This window comes from Mixophyes fleayi, chromosome 1, assembly GCF_038048845.1.
Source record: "Mixophyes fleayi isolate aMixFle1 chromosome 1, aMixFle1.hap1, whole genome shotgun sequence".
NCBI classification, from domain to species: Eukaryota; Metazoa; Chordata; class Amphibia; order Anura; family Limnodynastidae; genus Mixophyes; species Mixophyes fleayi.
In genome coordinates this window covers 8340491-8363502 of record NC_134402.1, presented here as the reverse complement: position 1 = coordinate 8363502, position 23012 = coordinate 8340491, and the positions used below count along the sequence as shown (strand labels likewise).

Genomic DNA, 23012 nt, shown 5'->3' with positions numbered 1-23012 from the left:
ATAAGTTAGCAAAATAAAAATTATTGATAGAGTAGTTAATTAAACATCTAAGGACATATGTGTATAAATGAAGAATTAAGGCAGGTAAGGAAAGTGTTTTTTGCTTTAATAGATTAGGAGTGTTGCACTTACAAACTAGACTATCGTGAAAGAATTGAATAATTAATTAAGACAAAAGTGAATTTTTAAGAAAGATTAAAGAACACTAAATGTTGGTCTATATTTAGATGGTTTGGCAGTATTTCTTAATCAGAAGCCTGTTCTGGGCCTTCCACTGGATAGATTTAGTTTGTTGTCTGTCCGGTTATGCATTCAGACATCCCTGCACCGAATGGGATGAAACCAATGTGATCTATCCCATCTGGATCCTGGCAAGGTTATAGAGGGTTAGGGTACCAGTTGAACCTCCCACTGGTGAACAATTGGCAGAACTTTGACCAAGGGAGCCTGTTCTGGGCCTTCCTCTGGATGGATTTGGGGTTTTTTTGCCACTCCAGTTATGCATTCCGACACCCCTGCACCCATTGGTATGAAACCAACACGAGGTGGTCCAGTTAGAGTCTGGCCAGGTTTTAGGAGGATTCGGGTCCTGGTCAGACCTCCCGCTGGTGTATGCTGGCCAGAACTTTGACCCGGGGAGCCTGTTCTGGGCCTTCCACTGGATAGATTTGAATAACATTTAATATGAAAAACAAAAATGACACTAGGCAGCCACCTCATGGGTGTGTAGGAAGAGCTGCTAGGCAGCTAATTATATTTAAAATGTCAACAGTTACATCCAACTCATTGATAACTTAATGACTTAACACCTGATACAACAGCTAGTATATGTGTTCTTGTATATTTTTGTATGGCTAGGGAAGTTTCCTCAGAACAGTATTGGTAGGAAATCATAGTCTATCTAGATGCCATTGTGGTTGTGGTCTAAATTATGAAACATTTACTTTTACAGAAGCAGTATCATGATTAGACCAGGAGATAGGGGTTATAGTTATATCCAGAAGTTGATTATAGAGGATAGATGTAGTATAGGTAAAGATGATGCTCATTATTCAAGAATAAGAGGAAATAAATATGTGGTCTATTCTGGTGTATATACTGTGAGTGGTAGAATAATGAATAAGCATTTTCCCGAGCTATTTATTAAACACCAGGTACATTAGAGATTACATTTCTTTAAAAAAACAAATAGTTGATTTGATGGTCTAATTGCATTACTTGGTAGAGATATACTAGGGAATATATCTTGGATTTAGGGACAGGGGAATGGAAGAAATTTTGACAATAGTCATCTTTTCACCTTTGACAATAAATGTAAAGGGAAAACCCTATCAGCATTGTATATTGTCATTGCGAAGAGCGTTTGTCACACTGGTTTGATCTGTTTAAAAGAGATTTAAGATGCGAAGGTTAAGATTTCATATCAATCGGTTCTAGTCTCTATCACATGCAGACAATGTTTTGCTGGATGTGATTTTGAAGATCTTTTATCCCCTGACAGGAATATCTGTGGCTATCTGATCTGTATACAGCAAGTATGTGAACTCACCTTTAATGTACTTAGCTGATGTTGAATAATCCCTCCCTTCCCCGTTACACCTCTCTAAGTATATTAAGGATAAGATGCGTCTGACTCTACTTTAGGACATATTTTTGTGCAGTAGGGAAAATTGTATTTTACTTAAATAAAATGTACTAGCGTCCAACTCTACAAGAAATCCTATGTTATATTAACTGTGTAAAATATTAACACATGAACAGAGCGAGTAAACCATGCTACATCCATGTCAACGCCTTACTTTCATGGAGAAGCCAGTTATTAAGAGTTGACTTATTAATCAGATTAGCAGCAGAAGTCTCTCCAAACCACCGAAATTCAACAATACCACTGCAGCCACTGGTTGAACTTATTGTTTAGAACTACGAAATTTATCAATGAAAATGAATTGATGGAACCCTTGTGGATTAAAATTATATTGGTGGAATAGGTAAGTCTACAGCACTCACATCATAACAGCAAATGTCCATTTACAAGCATGTCTTTGCTATGCAAATATAATCAGGTAGGGCAGCATGGTGGCTAAGTGGTTAGCACTTCTGTCTCACAGCGCTGGGGTCATGAGTTCAATTCCCAACCATGACCTTATCTGTGTGGAGTTTGTATTTTCTCCACGTGTTTGCGTGGGTTTCCTCCGGGTGCTCCGGTTTCCTCCCACACTCCAAAAACATACTAGTAGGTTAATTGGCTGCTATCAAAATTGACCCTAGTCTTTCTCTCTCTCTGTCTGTGTGTGTATGTTAGGGAATTTAGACTGTAAGCCCCAATGGGGCAGGGACTGATGTGAATGAGTTCTCTGTAGAGCGCTGCGGAATCAGTGGCTCTATATAAATAAATGGTGATGATGATGAAGGTATGCTGAATGACCCACAATAGTTAGCTGCTGTTTACATTCATTGTTATGATTCATTGCTCACTGGTTACATCATGTGTAGTTAATTACTATTCCAAATGTTGAATTCAAAGATAACATCATCACATTAATCTGTAATCGAATCTAATGTCATGCTCATTCTTCTAATTGTGTACAACTATATATAAATGATTTCTCCTTTTACATTTCATCCTTTTCTTAATGTAAATCAAAATTTTAATGGAATTCAATATGTTATTATTGTAAATGTAACATTATTGACTTTGTAGATCAGCTATGGAGCGAGAGACCCGCTGCTAAGTGATAGGATTCTTTACCCAAACTTTTTTCGCACAGTTCAAAACTACCAGATGCAACATGTGGCCATTGCACAGTTATTGAGACGTTTTGTTTTGAACTGGGTCGGAATCATCACATCAGATGATGATGCTGGAGACCAGGAGCTGCTACATCTGAGCAAACAATTTAATAATTATGGAATTTGTATTGAATTTAAAGTGAAAGTTCCTCAAAAGCTTGAAAAGCATCACGTTATTCCTCTAGAGATGAGAAAGTCATCTACTGAAGTTATTGTTATTTGTGGTTCAATTCATGCAGAGTTTATTTCTTTTTTGCGCAGGGCAAAATATATTCTCATTAACAAGACAACTATCCTTCCAGCTTCATGGTCACTTTCGACAGAAATTTTGTTTTTTGAAATATTTGAGAACAGTTTATCATTTTCCCCTCCATCACGTCATATCCCTGCATTACAGGGACGTTTATACAGCTTTCATCCATTCAGTCATCCAAGTGATAAGTTACTGGAAGATATCTGGATGCAGTTCTTTCACTGCTTGTCAGGAAATTATCATAAGAACTATATATTTTTAATTTCTCACAAGATAAATCTTTATAACTGCACTGGGATGAGGACTTTTAGTGACTTTTTTATTTATTCTGGAGATCCAACCACCTACCAGGTGTATATTGCAGTTATCAGTATGGCACATGCTTTGCATGATGTGAATATGGCTTTAAATATGTATGGAGTAAAGCATGGTTTAAATACATTTGTATTTGCACACAAAGTGAGTGAAAATATGCAAATGATACCGAATAGAAAGTCATATTCTGCATATTCTGCACCATTTAGAATAATGTAGCAGATCTCATGATATTATTATTATTATTATTATTATTATTATTATTATTATTATTACAACAATTTAACAATGGCTTTGGAAACCAATCTGAGTTAACTAGAGATGCTCACTGACCCCTGTGTTTTGGTTTTGGATCTGGATTACCTTCGTGTTTTGGTATTGGCTTTGGCAAAACCGCCCTTGCTTGTTTTGGTTTTGGGTTTGCTTGGTTTTGTTTTTCAATTTGTTAAAAAATTATATTTTTTTGGGCTAAAAAAAACATAATTTAGGTATAATTTTGTAGCTACATTATTATTAACCTCACTAACACTAATTTGCAGTCAATTCCATTACATTTTGACCATCTCACAGGTCGCAATATGCTTTTCATACACTTTCATCCAAATACTGCAGCGATCTGGCTGGATGGCAAGTGACAGAGCAATGACTCAAACACACGACAGTTCCTACCACATCTACAATTTTTTTTTTACGACCGCTCCACCTGTTTCTTGGATAAGTGAGGTAATTCTAAAGCTAATAAATGTCAACGGTGCGCTGCCCCCCCGGGATGTGTGCTTTTATCAGACACACACCAATCCAGGGTGGCAGACAATGGTGTAAAAAGAGCGAATGAATTTCATAGCAAAAAAGGCAACTGGGTGTCTATCTGTATTTTACACCCTACACTTATAATTAAATAGAAAAAAAAATCAATAGAAATGCCCAAAGCAGCTTTTTTGTTTGGGTCTAAATTATTCCCATACATTAAAATTTAAATAGTAAAAGAAAAAGAAGCAGCCTGCAAAGACTGTACGATCAATAGAAATGCCCAAAGCAGCTTTTCTGTTTGGTGTATATTATTCCCATACATTAAAAGTGAAATTGACAAAAAAGCAGCTTGCAAAGACCGTACGACAAATAGAAATGCCCCAAGCCCCTTTTCTCTTTGGGGGTAGATTACAACCTACACTTATAGTGAAAGTTTCAAAAAGATGTTGTTGTCATCATCTTCAGCATCATCCTCACCCTCATCAGTGTGTACATCATCATCACAGACTATTAATTCATCTCCGCTGGAATCAGCCATTAGAGAAGTGTCAGTAATTGGATGTATTTGCGGGTAAAGGCCATCCTCGTGGAAGATGTAGTTTTCCACATTTTTCGGAAGTAACCTCCTACGTCGATCATTGACAAGGTTTTTTCCGGCTGTGCTGAATACTCTTTCTGAGTACACACTGGAGGGTGGGCAGCTTAGGTATTGCAAAGCAAGTTTGTACATGGGTTTCCAAATGGCTTGTTTTTCTTCCCAGTATGGAAAGGGACTGTCTGACATTTCCATATCAATTAACTCTTGAAAATAGTCCTCCACCATCCTTTGCATGTTAATAGTAGAATTGGATGGAACTATGGGCAATTTCACACATTTTTCGATAAAATCTTTCAAACCAGCCCAGATGTCAAACGGTTGTGGTCTGCCACCTGCGTCATTCCTGCTTCTCTTTGGAAAGTGCAATTTTTTCCAAGCAGCAGCTGCCTGTGAAACTGAAAGGGGAGACGTTGTCAAGCCAAAGCCCAGTTCAGCGGACAACCTGCTGACCAATAGCTCCTTGAAAAATGTTCACATCTCGGTAATTTTGAAGCAAAGAATCAATGTATGTCTTAAACCTAGGATCAAGCACAGTTGCCAAAACTAAGTGATCCGACTTCAAGATTTTAATAACTCTTTTATCACTGCGAAGCTAATTAAGTACTTGATCTACAAGGCCAAAATACTTTGCGGAATTGCTTTCTTTCATCTCCTCCTTCAGTTTGTCAAGCTGCTTGTCCAATAGTCGAATTAAGGGAATGACTTGGCTCAAGCTAACAGAGTCTGAACTCACTTCACACGTCACAACTTCAAATGGTTTCAGCAAATAGCACAGCACAGAAAGGATTCCCCACTGTGCAAGAGTGAAATACATTCCCCCTCCTTTCCCAATGTCATGGCTTGTTCAATACGCTTATATGACTTTGCACTGTTCCTCCATCCTCTGAAGCATGTACGGGGTAGAATTCCACCTTGTTAACACCTCTTGCTTAAGTTGGTGGCAGGGTAAGTTAAATTGTTATTGGAGTTGTTGCAATCTCCTACATGAAGTGGCAGAATGCCGGAAATGTCCCAAAATTTTACGGGCCACCGAAAGCATCTCCTGCACCTCACGGTTATTTCTAAAGATGCTCTGCACCACCAAGTTTATTGTGTGAGCAAAACAGGGAATGTGATGGAATTCACCCAGATGTATTGCTGGCATAATATTGTTGGCGTTATCAGAAATAACATATCCTGGGGAGAGTCCTAGTGGTATGAGCCATGTATCAATGACATCCCTTAGTTTTCGTAACAAATTATCAGCTGTATGCCTGTTAGTGAAACCAGTGATACAAAGAGTAGCCTGCCTGTGACAAATGTTACGTAGTGGTGTACATGCTGCTGCTGTTCCGGCTTGTGAAGACGAATGACCAAACCAGTGGGCTGTCACAGTCATATAGTCTTTAGTTTCGCCACTTCCACTTGTCCACATATCTGTGGTTAAGTGTACAGTGGGTAGAATGGCATTTTTGAGCCCAATTAGTACATTTTTACGAATGTTTTGGTATAGTTGCAGAATAGCTTTACGTGAAAAATGGTGTCACGATGGAATTTTGTAGTAGGGACACAAAACATCAGTTAACCGTGGAAAACCAGCTGTATTTATTGTGGATATTGGATGCAGTTCTAACGCTAGCATAGTCGCCATGGCGTCTGTGATCCACTTTGTAACTGGGTGACTGCTGTCATATTTGCTTCCTCTAGCAAAAGATTGTTTCACAGTAAAATGTTGTAAAGTAGTAGTGCTCTTCTTCTTGGGCTTCTTGTGGGAGGAAGAGTCGACCCCAGCAGCAGCAACAGCAGCAGAAGTGGGACTAATGCTCAAACATTCTTCAGAGGAAACAATTATAGTGCAGGAGTCATCGAGCCTTACCAAGTGGGATGCAGGGCTAGCTCCGTTTGCTACTGAGGATATTGATGAGGACGGTGTTGTGGGTGTAGATTGCAACCATCAGGATGTAGGTGAGAGAAGGGCCCTAGCTGATGATGGAGTACTTGTTATTTTTCTGCCATAATTTTCAGCTTTTCCCAACACCTTGCCATGAACTCTCGTCAAATGGCGTAACATGGATGAAGTTCCAAGATGGTTATGGTCCCTCCCTTGACTGACTGTTGCTTGGCATACACTACAAATGGCTATACAACTGTTGTCAGGATTTGGGTAGAAATAATTTCACACATAAGTAGTGGCTTTTTTGGTTTTATGCTCAGGCATGACAATGGGCTTCTTCTTGTCACGTGCCAGAACTGCTGCCACTGGTGCAGGACTTACACAAATAACCTCATCCTCATCAACATCCTCATTAGCGCCCTCGTCGGCTACACAAATCTCCCCCTCATCCTCTTCTAATTCCAAAGTGGCATCCTCAATTGGTGTATCACCGGCTACACTCGGGCTGTTCAGGCACACATCAGCTGAACTGCTGAAAGGGCCTTTCTTTATGGGTACACTATCAGAATGGTCACAATTACACACACCACTCGTGGATGGACTCTCCTCGGATTGGTGTCTTTTCTGATTCTGACCATACATTTTCCTCTAATGCCTTACTGTTTTCTTGCAGCTCGACTTTCACACGTAACAGTAGTTGTGCAGCATCACTTTTGGACTCCGTATTACTTGGTCTTGCTTTGTCATGAGTGACCTTACAAGAAGAAGGCTCAGTAACATTTTTAGATCGAAGGCGAAGGCCTCATTCTTTCTTTGACACTGCGTGTGTAGAATGGCATGTTGGCAAAAAAAAAAATATTGGCAGTTAACTTTTCCTCGATTACAGCTCTTTTTCTGTTCAACACGGTAAAAGATTTTTTCTTGTGTGTTTTTTTCCCTGACTTAAAAAGACTATGTGCTTTTACATAGGCTTTACCAGATGATGTACAAGGAAGACTACCATCAGGACTGGTGCCAGCAGCTTCTGCTAATCCTGCTCATAAGTGGGCTGCTGTGAATCCATTTTAATGAGACCCAAAACACTTGTAGTGCAAATTCAGAAAAATATAGTGCTGGTATATAATAATTTCAATGCCAGAAAATAGCTTTTTTCAAAGAGGTGAATATCTGACACCCCAAACACTTGTAGTGTAAATTAGGAAAAATGCCTCCTATTACTCCCGATTTGTGTAAAACACTGTCTAACAAATATAAGTTACATACCGTTTCTGCATTGGCCCCAGGCTGAGAAGCAACAGGAGTAGTTTGAGCAGTAGTTGATATTGATTGCACCAATTAGAGTGGTGAGTGGCAGAGAAAATATGTCCCTGATTGGGTAGTGACTCCTGTGACTATAAGTATCTGGCAACAGGAGGTTATGGTTGCCAGGTTATTGAGTCTCAATAGACCAGTAGCTAGCATTCCAGACTTCCCATTTACCAGACCGTGACTATGTGTCTGACTACCGCTGTCCATTACTCATTAACCAGACCTGGCTATACCACATAACACCGCTTATTCATTCCAGATTATGACTATATATCAAACTACCTCTCATCTGCTACTTGTGTACAAGATGTACAAGAACTTGGCTATATCTCTAACTACCACTTGTCCGCTATCTGTCTACCAGTCCTTGGCTTTGAATCCTGACCCCTCCTCCTCATTCTGTGTACTAGACCATAGTTTTGAATCTCACCAATAGATATCTACCTTCTTGTGCAACTGAATTTGGCCTGTAACCTTTCTTCACCCTGTGCACTTACCTGTGCATAAGACTCACAATTGGGCTTCATTACAGCCCTTAACAAAATTATACCTGAATAGCTGTTTTCACACCTTTGGGACTGTGCGTGTGGGGTAACAATAATAAAATGTTAAAAAATAATTTTGTCCCTGGTGCACCACAGGTCTCAGCATGCCCAGGCTGCCATTAATGGTTTGGGCATGCTGGTCAAAGCAGTCTTATTTAAAAACAAATTTCCCAGAATGTCTTGTTAACCATTTTATTACATACCTAGATCCAAAGTGAATTATCTTGTTGAAGTAGTCCATATTCTTTCTTCAAGTAATTAAATAATGCATAACAAAGCAGTTTACTAAGACCGGCCTCTATATGTCAGAGAACTGAAAGCATTTAACTAAGTGTAGTGTTGTGTTGCATGTAGCACATTTTTGCACCAGGTACAGACACAACCCAGGAACTACAGTCCATTGTATTATAATATTACAGTTATTGCCTGAGTCAGAGATGTACTTAGGCTAATAAGTAGCATATGTTCATCATCCTAATCATCCTCATCATCCTCATAATCATCATTATCATTATCTAGGAAAGTCACAGTTTAAATTAAATGAATACTAATTAAACATAAAACATGTAATTACAGATACCAGTTCAAATAATGCCAATAGAAATACAAATAGCACAAAGTCAAGTACAAATGTCATTAGCATATGTTAAACATTAACCATAACAGTCACACAGAAAAAAGTTCTACAGGTAATTCAAGATAGGCAAAGAAGTTGGAGTCATCGGTAGAGATGAGTGGTTCGAATTGTTAGAAGTCTGACAGGTCTGAGATTTGGAGTTCCGAGTGATATCGAGTCGTGACTCGATTTCACGTGTCAATTTCGGATCTCTAAACGAAGCAACATGTAATTTACAGGAAAATATTGATGCAAAACTTGCGTTTTGTGTTTGTCTTCTCCTGTGTCATTTTAGAACAGGCAGCATGTAGGGAGGATGTTAGCTACAGTGCTCTGCTCTAAAATAGCGTTTGGAGTGAAAGAAGGACATAGAAAACAATAGAATCATGTGATTATTTTAAAGCAGTTCTGTAGAGATCAGTTAGCTAGAAAAGTTTCCTGATCAATTGGTTTTAATTTCAATCTCTCAGTGAGTTTAGAGTAGTGGCTACTAGTTATTGTTAATGCATATATAATAGTTCTAGTATATAGACTGAGTTAGATATCATTCTGAACTAAGAAGTATAAATAGTGGATAAAAACAGTGTGCTTTTGCTGTCAGACTAATCGCAGCAGAATCCAAAACACAAATCAATTTTTTGTTTTATTTATTTTACATTTTAAGATTTTCTAGTAAAAATAATCATGTGTGGGGCAGTGACATCCAGTGGCGGATCCAGGGGAGGGGGCGATCGGGGCCCCCCCTAGCAGGGGCTTGCTGCTGGCGGCTGCAGACTATGTGCAGGTCCGTTCGGCAGTGACAGTGTGCTGCCCGGCTACTCTGATTGTGTTTAAAACACAATCAGAGCAGCTGGACAGCACATTGTCACTGCCGAGCGGACCTGCACATATTGTGCAGCCGCCGGCAGCCTTTAAGTCAAAAAGGGGGCGGGGCCTAAAACGCCCCCCCCCCCCCCTAAATCGCCCGGGGTAGGATACCTTTCTAGATCCGCCCCTGGTGACATCTGAATACATTTTGTAAACCACTGGGTATCTGCGTGTCAGTGTCAACACAGCTGCATCCCCACAAAAACGCTATATATTCTAAACTTATTTCTATTTTGCAATACATGTCAATTTTGAAAGGGTCATTCAGAGACATCTATATTAAAAAAGGGTGTTTGCATGTGAAGGTTTTTTTCTGGGCATTTTCGACACTCAGCGACCGCAAATAGAACATTGCAGTGGCTGCAGAAAAAAATCATCTGCCATGCCACCAGCTGAAGTGAGCCCATTACATAAATTCAGCAACAAAATACATTTAACATAAGGTGCAAAAGATAAAAATGCTGAAACGCTATGCACACACTAAATTTGGAACATTAGACTGCATGCATAATGGAGAGTGAAGAGGCAGTAACAATCAGATGTCATTAGATGGACAGAGGCATCAGTCGATATTTAGACAATTTGATACCCAATTGTAAAGCGCTGTGTAATTTGCTGCCGTTATATAAATAAATTGTGCTGATAGACGATGGTGTCCTGCACTCATACCAAAATCTTCAAAGACTGGTACTTTTTACTTCTCGATGAGCAAAGCAATCATCATTAGCCAAGGTTGGAGCTTTCAAATATCTTGTCACAATAAAAAAAAAATGTTGATGCTGATAGACAAAGGTGGCCTGCACCCACACTAAAAAACTTCAAAGACTACACACACAATACATTTTGAATGTTACAGGGCATCCATCATAGACAAATAAGGTACAGTAAGAGGCAGAGGTCATTGCATGGTGAGAGGTATGAATGAATCAAATTAGAAATTTATAAAAGAAAGTAGTCGAAGGTGGCCTGCACTCATACCAAAACTTCAAAGACTAGTACTATGCACTTCTCTATGGGTAGGGCATTCATCTTTAGCCAAGAGTAATGTTACAAGTAAAGCAGATCTGTGCTGCAATGCTGCCCTTCTAAATCAAACAGGGGAGGGCTGAAGAATCAATACCCTGAGTCTTGCAGCGGTGGTGGTCCAGCAAAACCGATGTATATAAATATGGAGATGTATTTAAGCAATATATGTTCTGTTACTGAAGTATAAGTAATATGCAAAACAGGCATTTCAGATGGGCCAATAGTTGCCCATCCCACACAAGCAAGTATGTATAATACTCACATTGATGCAGATTTGGTTGCCCAAAACATGTCTTGACAAAGCAATTAAAAGTCCACATTCTAATACAGATTTTGGCCCTGGCAAATAATACATATATAGATGGAGATATGATTGCTGATGATTTACGGTAAGTGATGGAATTAGAGAACTGTTTAGACTGATTAATTATTTTTGTAATTGAATGGGAGAAAGCAAATGCAACAATGGCAAAATTACAAAATCCTTTATCAAGACAGCTCGCTGCAGACTCTGGCTAAAATTGCTGAAAATTTAGACAATTCTTAAGGAATCATTAGAAAATAGACTGGAAATTATTGGGGAAAAAAATTAATGCTATAGATAGTAATTAAGAAGCACAAACAGCTCAAAATGACATTATCTACCTTTCACAATTTTAAATTAAATCCAGATCCAAAACCCCAATCTTTTGCGTTTTTTTAACAAAAATAAAACATGAACATGTTTTAGAACCAAAACCACATACAAAACCAAAACATGGGGTTAGTGCACATCTCTAATTGATTAATTTCCCATCTATGTCCAGGGAATGATCTTTCCACCACACTGGAGGTTTGAGGAACAGGGCCCCTGCCTAATAAATATGGAACCTAGAAACTTTGCAGAGTTACCATCACTTGGGTGTTCCTTTGTACATTTTTTTGTGCTGGAGATTGTAGTAATTATTTTTTTGGTCATCTCCAACAGGGACACAAAATCCTCTTTTGTTTAGTCAATCTCTACCAAAAGTAATCAGTAGCACAGACTGCCCCAAGAAGGGGGGGAGGGGACATGATTGGGAGGACTTATTGTTGATGGTCACCCCAAATCTTGGCAGTCACTCCATGTTGGCTAGTGGCATGACCTGCTGAGTAATGGGGATATGGACTTGTGTGTCTTTTGCCGATGAAATAGGGACTCTGGTAAGATGGAGTTGATGGTTTAGATGCTGCCACTTGGGGGAGGTCGAATTGCTTCCCAAGTCACTACTGATACCAGGATGGTGAGGAATTATCCCAGAGCTATGCTATTTTGCAATTTGCAGAGGACTCAACTTTTTGTTTTCCATAACTCTCTCTTTTTATGTTGTGTGGCTTATTTGTGGAAGTTTTTGATTTGAATAATGTTGCTACAGTTTTTGAACGTTTTTAATTTGAGAAAGAATCCCATTTTTAACTGAATACAAAACTTTGTTAAACCTTCTTAGGTTGTATACAAAGCTAATAAAATCCATACTAAATTGGGATGGTAAGATTGCAAGTAACCTTAACCTGCTCTACCCCAAAGGATTTTATGATTGACATCATTCATAAACTCACATGTCAAATGACAAATTTAATGATGTCACATTGAACTTTTTAAACATTTAACCAATTATCAATGATTTATACCTGAATATTTAAGTTGGTTTTTTTTGTGACAAAATTTGTATGTGTTGAACCATAAATGAGGCTCATTGTACAGTTATTGGTAGGGATTGTGAGTTAGTAATTATTAAGTTGACCTACCGGCCTTTAACACTGACATCACACAATATCTTTTATGACATAAAGCAATCATAAGGTTATCCTTAAAAATGCCGCCCAGTAAAGGAAAATATTCCAAAAGTAACACAGTAATCACAGGCAGTGCTTCCACGTACAGGGTTTTGGTCTTTTTTTCCTGATATTCCAATTTTTTACGTTTTGTTTTTAATTTTAGAAAAACCTAGACCAGAAAATCTGGAATCACTGCCAGTTGTATTCTCACACTGAGTGCAATATTGTGCACTAGGAATAGTAATATGTCACTTATTATTAATTTGTACATATTGCACAGCATTGTACAGAGATTATTTCATCATTCACATAACCCACAGAAACAGATACATTCCTGGTAATAACAGAATATCTGACAATTGAACACCATTGTTTTATACACACAAAACATGAATTCCTTCTGACACACAATAAATAACAAGCAATAGTAAAACTCTGCTGTAGTGAAGATCTCATCACAGAGACTATGGAAGGAATTGTAATAATGGAATAATCTGTGAACTCAAATTGATGTTTAGAACAATAAAACAAGATTTCAAAATCCTACACACTTCTTTGGAGTAATTTAATGTCAGGTCTCTTCACACCCTGCACCTAATGTACATTAATTACAGCTGATACTTCTCCGTGTGTCCTCATTTCATTTACATGTTACTATGTATCAGCGAATTCATAAATCAATCTATATAATATGTGTTTGCTCAGTGTATAGTGTGACTTTTGCCACTTCAGCTTTCACTCCTAAATGTATCTCTGGATGAAGGGATCACTATGCCCCAAATGCTGCTCTGCAATTACTGTAAGATGATAAAATCATTAAAATATAACCCTTTATAACATGTTTTTTTTCTTACTACAATAGCATCTACCACCACACACTTTCTACCAGTTATCACTTTACAATATACTTTTATTTAATAGCAAAAATGAAAGAAAATGTAAACAAAGCAAAAGTTTAAAGATTCTAATCCTATATGGCACCTGGATTTATGTCCCTGTTAGTTTTATTACTATATTACTATAATTCCAGTTTGTGCAAACAAATTGTTGACTTACACTGTTTTGCAGATTAGAGGAAATATACATAATTCTTGCAGTTTAGAACATATTTTTACTTGTTTACTGCCACTTAATAATTCTGATATTATGTCTATTTTTTAAAGCTAAGGAAATTTGTAAATAAAATTAAGCACAAAGGTCTTTATAATGAAACATTTTTTTTTTAATGAGAATGGAGAATTTCCTGAAACACTAGACATTGAGAATTGGAAAAGGAAACAAACAGACAAGGAAAACATCGTCTATCGGACATGTGTGGGCAAGTTTGATCCATCATTTCCAGAAGATCAACAGCTGCTTATTTTTCCAGCATTGATAGCTTTTAAACATGGACAGGTAAATGGGGTTGGTTGAGGCATTTGGATGGTGCGCAGGGTGGGGTGAGTGGAGCACACTGTCCAACTTTTATATTTTGTATTTGCGTACTAGGTTTTCACATTTATTTCATTTCAATGTGGTTACCATATGCTGGAAATGAAGGGAGGAAGCTCCATATCTGTTTCATTCTCTAAAACATTTGCAAAGACAATATATACAATATTTTAAAAATAATAATAATAATTTTTCCTATGTTGTGTGATTCCTGAGATATGTAAGTAACTTAGGGCCTATTCATTACATGGGATGTTCAATATTCAATGGGCAGAGTCTTTGATTTTGTGCATTAGAGGAAATGGTTTTACATGCATCTGTATATATGGGGACTACATTGGATCTCACATATATCAGATCAAGAAAAAAGTAATAAGACTTTCTTTTATAGTTAACAAAGTGATGGAGTTTATTTTAAAATGGTTTATTATATTTAATTTACTCTTTTTGGATAATGAATGTCTTAGGGATCCCTGTCCTTTATACAGGAACTACTGGGTTTGCAAAGTTGCCACTCTAAAGTTCCTAATCTTGATAATTACACCAGCACCTTCAGCCCAGGGTGGTCATAAAAAGTCCCAGTGCTTTTCAGCTCTATGGTAGTCTTTCTATGGGGGGGGGAACAATGTTGTTCATGGACCCCAACCTTGTTCTGGTGGCAGCCAAACACTGACAAATTTGGGACTAGTTTTTGCTCCAGCTGTTATAGTGAAAACTGCCCCAGGCTGTCTAACACTGATATTGGATAAGTATTTTGGAATGGACCACACTGTCAGTGTTTTAAAATGATTCAATCAATTTTGTATTTCTCTATTGTTGTGTTATGTACAGGAATTATCTTGTTTCGTACCCCTGTACACATCATTACTTGTGTTGACAAGCATTCCCCTCACACTCTATTATGTGGATCATTGCAATTGCCTTAATAGACTCATTTTGCTGTCATGGTCTCCATAGTCATAGTCTATCATTGCAGCAAAACTTTCACTAATAACAAATTAAGAATAATACAATGTCAGTTCATTAATAAATATATAGCAGACACCAGTGTGTGTGATAAACACAATAAATCAAAAGAAGGGAGCACCAGGCAGCAAAATTTATAATAGAAATAGAAATAAAAAAAAAAGATCTATAATATGGCAGAAAAACACTCTAAAAACACAAATAAATGAATCCTAGCTTAATATACAAATGGATTTTTTTCTTAAACTCATTCACAATGTAAAAATCAACCACATGAGGGTAAAAGCGGCATAATATAGGGAAATACAACACATAAATCATCCACAATAATGTAATGAATACCACTCTTAATCAGTAATAGCTATATAACACATATCAAGCACATATGTTTATAAATGCTCAGATGAAGATCTCAACATAAGGACTGATGAAAAACACAATTCAAATTGTTAATTGGTTAATACCTCACAGCACTCACGGGATGTTTAAAGGTTCAAGAAGAATGCAATCTATCTATCTATTTATATAAATAAAAGAAGAACTTTGTTTGTTTTTTGTTTGTAGGTGAATATCCTTGATACCCCTGCACCAAATTGTGATGAAACCAATGCGAGGTGGTCCAGTTGGATCCTGGGTGGGTTTTAGGGTGGTTAGGGTCCCGATCAGACCTCCCATTGGTGTACGCTGGCCAGAACTTTGAACTGGGGAGTCTGTTGTGAGCATTCCAGTGGATGGAATTGAAGAAAAATTCACAGACTTGTAACATACTTGGTGGCTAAGTTCGGATCTGAAGTTGGTGTACGCTGGCCAGAACTTTGAAATGAGAAGTCTGTTCTGGGCCTAACACTGTATTGATTTGGGTGACATCATATATATATATATATATATATATATATATATATATATATATATATAAAGAAGTTTGTTTGTTTGTAGGCGAATATCTTCGACACCCCTTCACCGATTTGGATGAAATCAATGCGAGGTGGTTCAGATTGATCCCGGACAGATTTTAAGGAGTGTAAGGACAAGGTCAGACCTCTCATTGGTGTACACTGGCCAGAACATTAGCTCCAGAGCCTGTTGTGAGCCGTCCACTAGATGGATTTGGAAGAAAATTTCAAAAAACTTTTAACATTAGATCCCAGAAGACATACTAGGAGGTGTAGGTCTCAGTCGGACCTACCGTTGGTATCCACTGACAGGAACTTTGACCTGGGGAGCCTGTTTTTAACCTTCCACTGGATAGATTTGGATGAAAGCATCACAAACTTGTAACATTGGATCCCAAAAGACATACTAGGGGGTGTAGGTGCCGGTCAGACCTCCACTTGGTTTACGCTGGACAGAACTTTGGCCCGGAGAGCCTGTTCTGGGCCCACTAATGGATGGATTTGGTTTGCATGTTTGTCCGGTCATGGATTCAGTCACCTCTGGCACCGATTTTGATAAAACCAACGCAAGGTGGTCCAGCTCGATCCTGGCAAGGTTTTAATGGGGATAGGGTGCCAGTCATACCTCCCGTTGGTGTACGCTGGGCAGAACTTTTACCCAGGGAGCCTGTTCTAATCTTTCTACTGGAAGGATTTGGACTATAACTTAATAAACTGGTAACATTGGACCAAACAGGGCATATTAGGTGGTTAAGATCACGGTTGGACCGTCCGTTGGTGTACACTGGCCAGAACTTTGGTGCCTGTTCTGTGCCTTCCATTGGATAGATTTGGTTTGTTTGTCTGGGTGGATATGCATTTGGACTCCCCTGCACCGATTGGGAAGGAACAATTGCAAGGTGGTCCAGTTGGATCCTGGCCAAGTTTTAAGGGGGTTAGGTTTCCGGTTGAACATCCTGTTGGTTTACGCTCGGCAGAACTTTAACCGGGCACCCTCTTCTAAGCCTTCCACTGGATGGATTTGGACAAAACTACCAGACTGGTAACAATGGATTCTAGAAGACATGCAAAGGGGTTGAGTTTCCTGCCAGACCTCCCATTAGTGTACGATGGCCAGAATTTTGATGTGTGAAGTCTGTTCTGGACCTTCCACTGGATGGACTTGGGTAATATTATTGTAAAAGGATTTTTCCTCCTTTTTGGGTTACAATCTCCTTAATATACTGGCAAATATATGTTTGACCATTTAATACCGTTAACAACTCCTCGCAAAAGGTATTTCTGAATTAACCCATGAAATATCATTTTTATATTTCTTTATATCGACAAGTTTCAAGAATAATCACGACAAGATATAGGATTTGTTTAAAGTGTGTTGTATTATATTATAGAACAATAAACAGCGTAACAATATTGTACACACAATATAGATTTAGTGCAATATATATCATACTTATTGCCTGTAATATAGATATATATGTGATTGTGTGTATTTTGACTAACTATTGTCTAAAGGTGTGTGTGTGTGTGTCTGTATGTATTGTGTAGTGACGGGGGAGGGGAAGAATCCATACAGACCACAAACATACCTCACTTAAAGTCTAGCGGCCATTTTCAAGCACATGGTTTCAACCAGTTCAAACTACTACACTTTCGGTGCATAAACCAACTTTCTATGCATATCTAACAATCTGATCACTTCCTTAAACCAACACAAAACCACACAGGTCTATATATAACACCAATACAAAATGTTATATTTAACGATCTGATCACTTCCTAATCCATCACTTTCTATGCAACCAGTTAATGCATAAACCCCCTTTCTATGCATATCTAACAATCTGATCACTTCCTTAAACCAACACTTTCTATGCAATGTAGTCACCATCCAAATGGCTGACTTGCCATGCTTGTAGGCCCACAAGGCCTACTAAACAATTACAGTTACTAAACAATGTGAACTCAGTACAGACCCATTACTCATTACAAGCAGTATTTAGCCAATCCACCACAAATAGCTCTATATTCAGCAGTAAACACACAATGTCCACTGGCCAATTTTAACACATGATATTTCACACATAGCACAAACGTCTCCATTACCAAAGCCTAACCAATCGATCCCAATTCAAACACAAATGCTTTCATTTATCCCAACCAGGATCCAGACTATGTATAGTACAGCACTCCACAAGTCACAGCATTAACTATGTATAAAACCAATCGATCCAAATTCAAACACAAATGCTTTCATTTTCATTTACTTTCACTTACAACATTCATTCTAAAGTTACAACATTCATTTATCCATATTCACTCACCTTTTTGCTACATTCAGCTCTATCATCCACACTAGTTAGGGCCTAAGAAGGCCTGTTCACCTAGGACCTAGGACCTACATGACCTACCAGTCCGAAATCCGGAGTCTGGAAGCTTGCTATAGGCTTTCATATGTTAATTACTGGCCAACTGCTGAAATTCTGATTATCAAGTATTTAGTTACCACCCTTAGTCCCAGGTGTGGGGGGGGGGGGGGGTGACTGATTTTGTGCAAAGCTATTGTGCTAATACAACTGTGACTGAATATCTGTCATATGTTATAAAATTAAACATAAATAATAGATTATTTATGCACTCTATCAATTATATATAAGGAAAATAACGACACTGGGCAGCCATCTATTGGGTGTGCTGGAAGAGTTGCTAACCTGCAAATTATTTTTAATATGTTGACAGTTACATCCAACTCATTAATAACTTAATAACTTGAAGATTTAAACTTGGGCAATGCCGTGTACTTCAGATAGACTATATATAAAAAAACCTATTTGTTTGTAGATGAATATCTTTGACACCCCTGCACCGATTGGAATGAAACCAACACGAGCTGGTCCAGTTGGATCCTGGGCAGCACGGTTGCTAAGTGGTTAGCACTTCTGCCTTACAGTACAGGGGTCATGAGTTTAATTCCTGACCATGGCCTTATCTGTGAGGTGTTTGTATGTTCTCCCTGTGTTTGCGCGGGTTTCCTCCGAGTGTTCCCGTTTCCTCCAACACTCCAAAAACATACTGGTAGGTTAATTGGCTGTTAACAAATTGACCCTAGTCTGTGTGTGTGTGTTAGGGAATTTAGACTGTAAGCCCCAATGGGGCAGGGACTGATGTGAGTGTACAGCACTGCGGAATCAGTGGTGCTATATAAATAAATGATGATGATGATAGCCAGGTATTTTGGTGGTTAGGGTCCCGGTCGGACCTCCTCTTGGTATACGCTGGGCAGAACTTTGACCCAGGGAGCCTGTTCTGTGTCTTCCACTGGATGGATTTTGTTTGTTTGTTTGTCCGGTTATGCATTCGGACACCACTGCACTGATTGGGATGAAACCAACATGAGCTGGTTCAGTTGGATCCTGGCCATGTTTCAGGGGGGTTAGGGTCCCGGTCGGACCTCCCTTTTGTGTACGCTGGCCAGAACTTTGACCCGGGGAGTCTGTTCTGAGCCTTCCACTGGATGGATTTGGATGACTTTTAATATAAAAACATAAACGATACTGAGCAGCCACCTCATGGGTATGTTGGAAGAGCTGCTAAGCTGCCAATTATTCTTAAAATGTTGACAGTTAAATCCAACTCATTGATAAACATCAAACTGAAATCACAGCTGGATTTCTATATGAGGTGTCATTCTGATATATGCATATGAAGTAAAGGAAAAGAGGCACTTCATAGTGAAATAGGCACAATATATTGAAAAAAAAAAACAGCGCAAGCACAAATATTAAAACCAGATTAAAATCAATATGAGCATGTAGAAAACAACATTATACATCACACTGTGGGACAGTAGCAATTGTTAACGCATACCCACTCCATCTATTATAGCGTATAGTGCTGTCAACCAATATGAGTGAAGTTCAATAGAAACAGAATATTATGACAGCATTAAAGAATATGTAAATAATAATCTTTTATTATATGTAAATAAAAATCACAGACATTTTTATGACTCTTTAGATTATTATTATATTTTTTTATTAAACTATAAAGTTATTCTCACTGCACATTGATTTTGAACCCACCACTTTCACTTATACAGTAAACATTTACCCATTCAGAACCTAGGGTGGCTGAGTCTCCCCTCTCTCAGCAAATCTGACTTTTACCAACGTGCTTCCTCTCTATAGATGTCTGTAAAGGTTTATGCTGTTTGCACTATAATTACCGCTTTGGTGGATTAAAAATGGTCTGAACAGTTTATAGCATAGGATGAGTCTGGAGACAATAGCATAGCAAAGTCAATGAATAGCCAGGCGTTATGCCAGAGAGGTAGTGGTCTGAGAGCCAGTTATTAAGGGCCAGAGAAGGTAGTCATATGACATCCAGAGGTCAGGAGCCAGAGATATAGTCATATGAGATTTAGAGGTCATGAGCCAGAGATATCGTCAACCGAAAGTTAGGGGTAAAAGCACAAGAAAGCAGACAGAAAGATACAGGATTCAGAATGCTGCTACATGGAGACAAGGATCAGTAAACTGGTCAGTTGTTGTTCACAGGAAGCTGCTTATCTATGCCTGAATATGTGGTAACAAGCCTTAGATACTGGAAAACCATTAACAAGAGCAGACCATTAAGGCCATTCCCTGATTGAGATCTATATAGATTAAATGAATAGCATGAAGCAGGTTGTTAACTGAGAATGTGGTTCATCACTCAGTGTCTGTGATGCTGCGACTCAGAGATGTCAGTTCAAGCACCAGAATATTTCTTGGCATTTTCCATTAAAATCCATGCGCCTGTGCAGTGCAGCAGCTGCACCATGTCAGAGAAGAGCCATGATCCCAAATGGTGACCCCTGTGTGCTAGTCATGACTCTATCAGGGCATATGAAACTCGCACAGAAGAGTAAGCCAAGGAGTGCACCAAAACAGGACCTGACAGTATCCTCCTCCTTCCAAAGCAACTTCCAGGCAGCCTGGGTGATTGGCGTAAAAGGCAGCAATTAGACATTCAGGATACCCTCCAAAATATATTCTAGATGTCACTGGACTTGAACCAGTTGTGGAGCTAGTAGAGGCTTTGGGACCGAATGTGCAGATTTAGCAAGGACATTGGAAACACTGCTTGCATTTTTCATGTGGAATTTGGTAGTTGAAGTTCAAGCATAGCAGCAGAGAGTTGTTTTAAGCTTTGAAAATTACAATACAAATTTCTGCTAAATTGTGCAAGGTTCATCCTAAATAGGGATGTGCACCGGCTACTTTTCGCGTTTTGGGTTTTGGGTTCTGGGTTCTGATTACCTTCAGGTTTTGGGTTCTAATGGGTATTGCCAAAACACCCCCCTCAAGGTTTTGGGTTTTGGGTTCTGGACTGAGCAGGACAGAGCACAGGACAGCACCACTGGACTGAGCAGGACAGAGGACACCACCACACATGATGGCGGCGGGAAGCGGGGAATAATATGAATCCGGATCTCGCGAGATCCGACGGCGGGATGATGACGTTTTGCCTTGTTCTGAGTTTTGTTTTGGGCGGGAATCCCCGCACAGTGCTCGGATTCGGACTCGAATTTCAAAAATCCGAACCCGCTCACCCCTAATCCTAAAGGTAAGTTTGAAGTTTTTTGTGAAGAGCTTACTTGTTGGTCTACTTGTTAAGCAAATGATGCAGAAAAGTCTCATCTGCTAAGTGATTATAGGACCATTGAGCCCCCTTCAGATTATGGTGTAAGTCTCAATGGTTCTTGTGGATAGTTTTATGCTTTTCAGTAATGCCTGGTAGAGGGTAATATAAGCCCTGTGATGGAAGCAATATTTGTAAAAAATATATATAAATTAATTATTATTATTATTATTATTATTATTATTATTATTATTATTATTATTATTATTATTATTATTATTATTTTGAAAAGAGCCTTAGGGCTAGATTTACTAAACTGTGGGTTTGAAAAAGTGGAGATGTTGCCTATAGCAACCAATCAGATTCTAGCTGTCATTTTGTAGAATGCACTAAATAAATGATATCTAGAATCTGATTGGTTGCTATAGGCAACATCTCCACTTTTCCAAACCCGCAGTTTAGTAAATATACCCCTTAGTGTTTTACAGTGACAAAAATGTAGATAAATTGAATTCCGATATGAAAGCAAAGGCTGGTGAGGGCCCTGCTCATGAGAAAGCTTATAACCTATTTGGAAAAGGGCACAGAAGAGTGTGACTCAGAATGGAGGTTTGTGACAGTTGTGAGGATGTAACGGTGTAAGTAGTATAGGGGGCAACAGAGTAAGAACATCATGTTGAAAGCAACATGGGAGAAGTCCTGTAGACAGGAGTGAGAGCTGGTTGTCAGAGATGTGACAAGACAAGTGTCAGAGATTGATGTAAATAGTGTAGGATTTGAGATGTATGGGTGTGGATACACTATAACTTGTCATCTTTTAGTGTATTTAGAAATAAACACTTGATAAAATGTCTCATCCTTATCAATTGTTTTCTGGCTGTCTGGCTTAATTTGAAGTAAAGAGCTTCTATCAACCAAGGTTACATCCTCAAGAGCTTTCTTAAGAAGGGGCTCGGGATAGTCTCTGTTACGGAAAGTCTCCAATAGTTTAAGCTGACATTACAAGAGGGTGCATTATATTTTCCAGATGCTATAAACAAAAATATATCTAAATTTTATCCAGTTACAGTTTTCAAAGTAATGTATTTGTTAAGGTCAGGCAATGCTTAGAACATAACAATGCTCATATTTTTAAAAATATATATGAAATCAGCACATATTTGCAATGACCATTTAATATTTGTATTTCTTAGGTTCCACATAGTTTGTGCTCTGCAATCTGTCTTCCAGGTACCAGACAAGCACTAAGGAAAGGCTTCCCCATATGCTGCTATGACTGTATACCGTGTTCACAAGGAGAGATATCCAATGTAACAAGTAAACATCTTATAGATTAAATTAAATATTCCATAGACAAAAACC

The 23012-nt window shown here is 38.5% G+C and overlaps 1 protein-coding gene across 1 annotated transcript in view; it reads left to right on the top strand.

Annotated features, from left to right (window-relative positions):
- The window catches only part of LOC142111029 (vomeronasal type-2 receptor 26-like), a 33883-nt gene that overhangs the window by 2038 nt on the left and 8833 nt on the right, over positions 1–23012 (top strand). The window contains exon 2 of the mRNA XM_075193792.1: positions 22844–22967. Coding sequence (XP_075049893.1) covers positions 22844–22967 — 124 coding nt within the window. The remainder of the gene's footprint in view (positions 1–22843; positions 22968–23012) is intronic.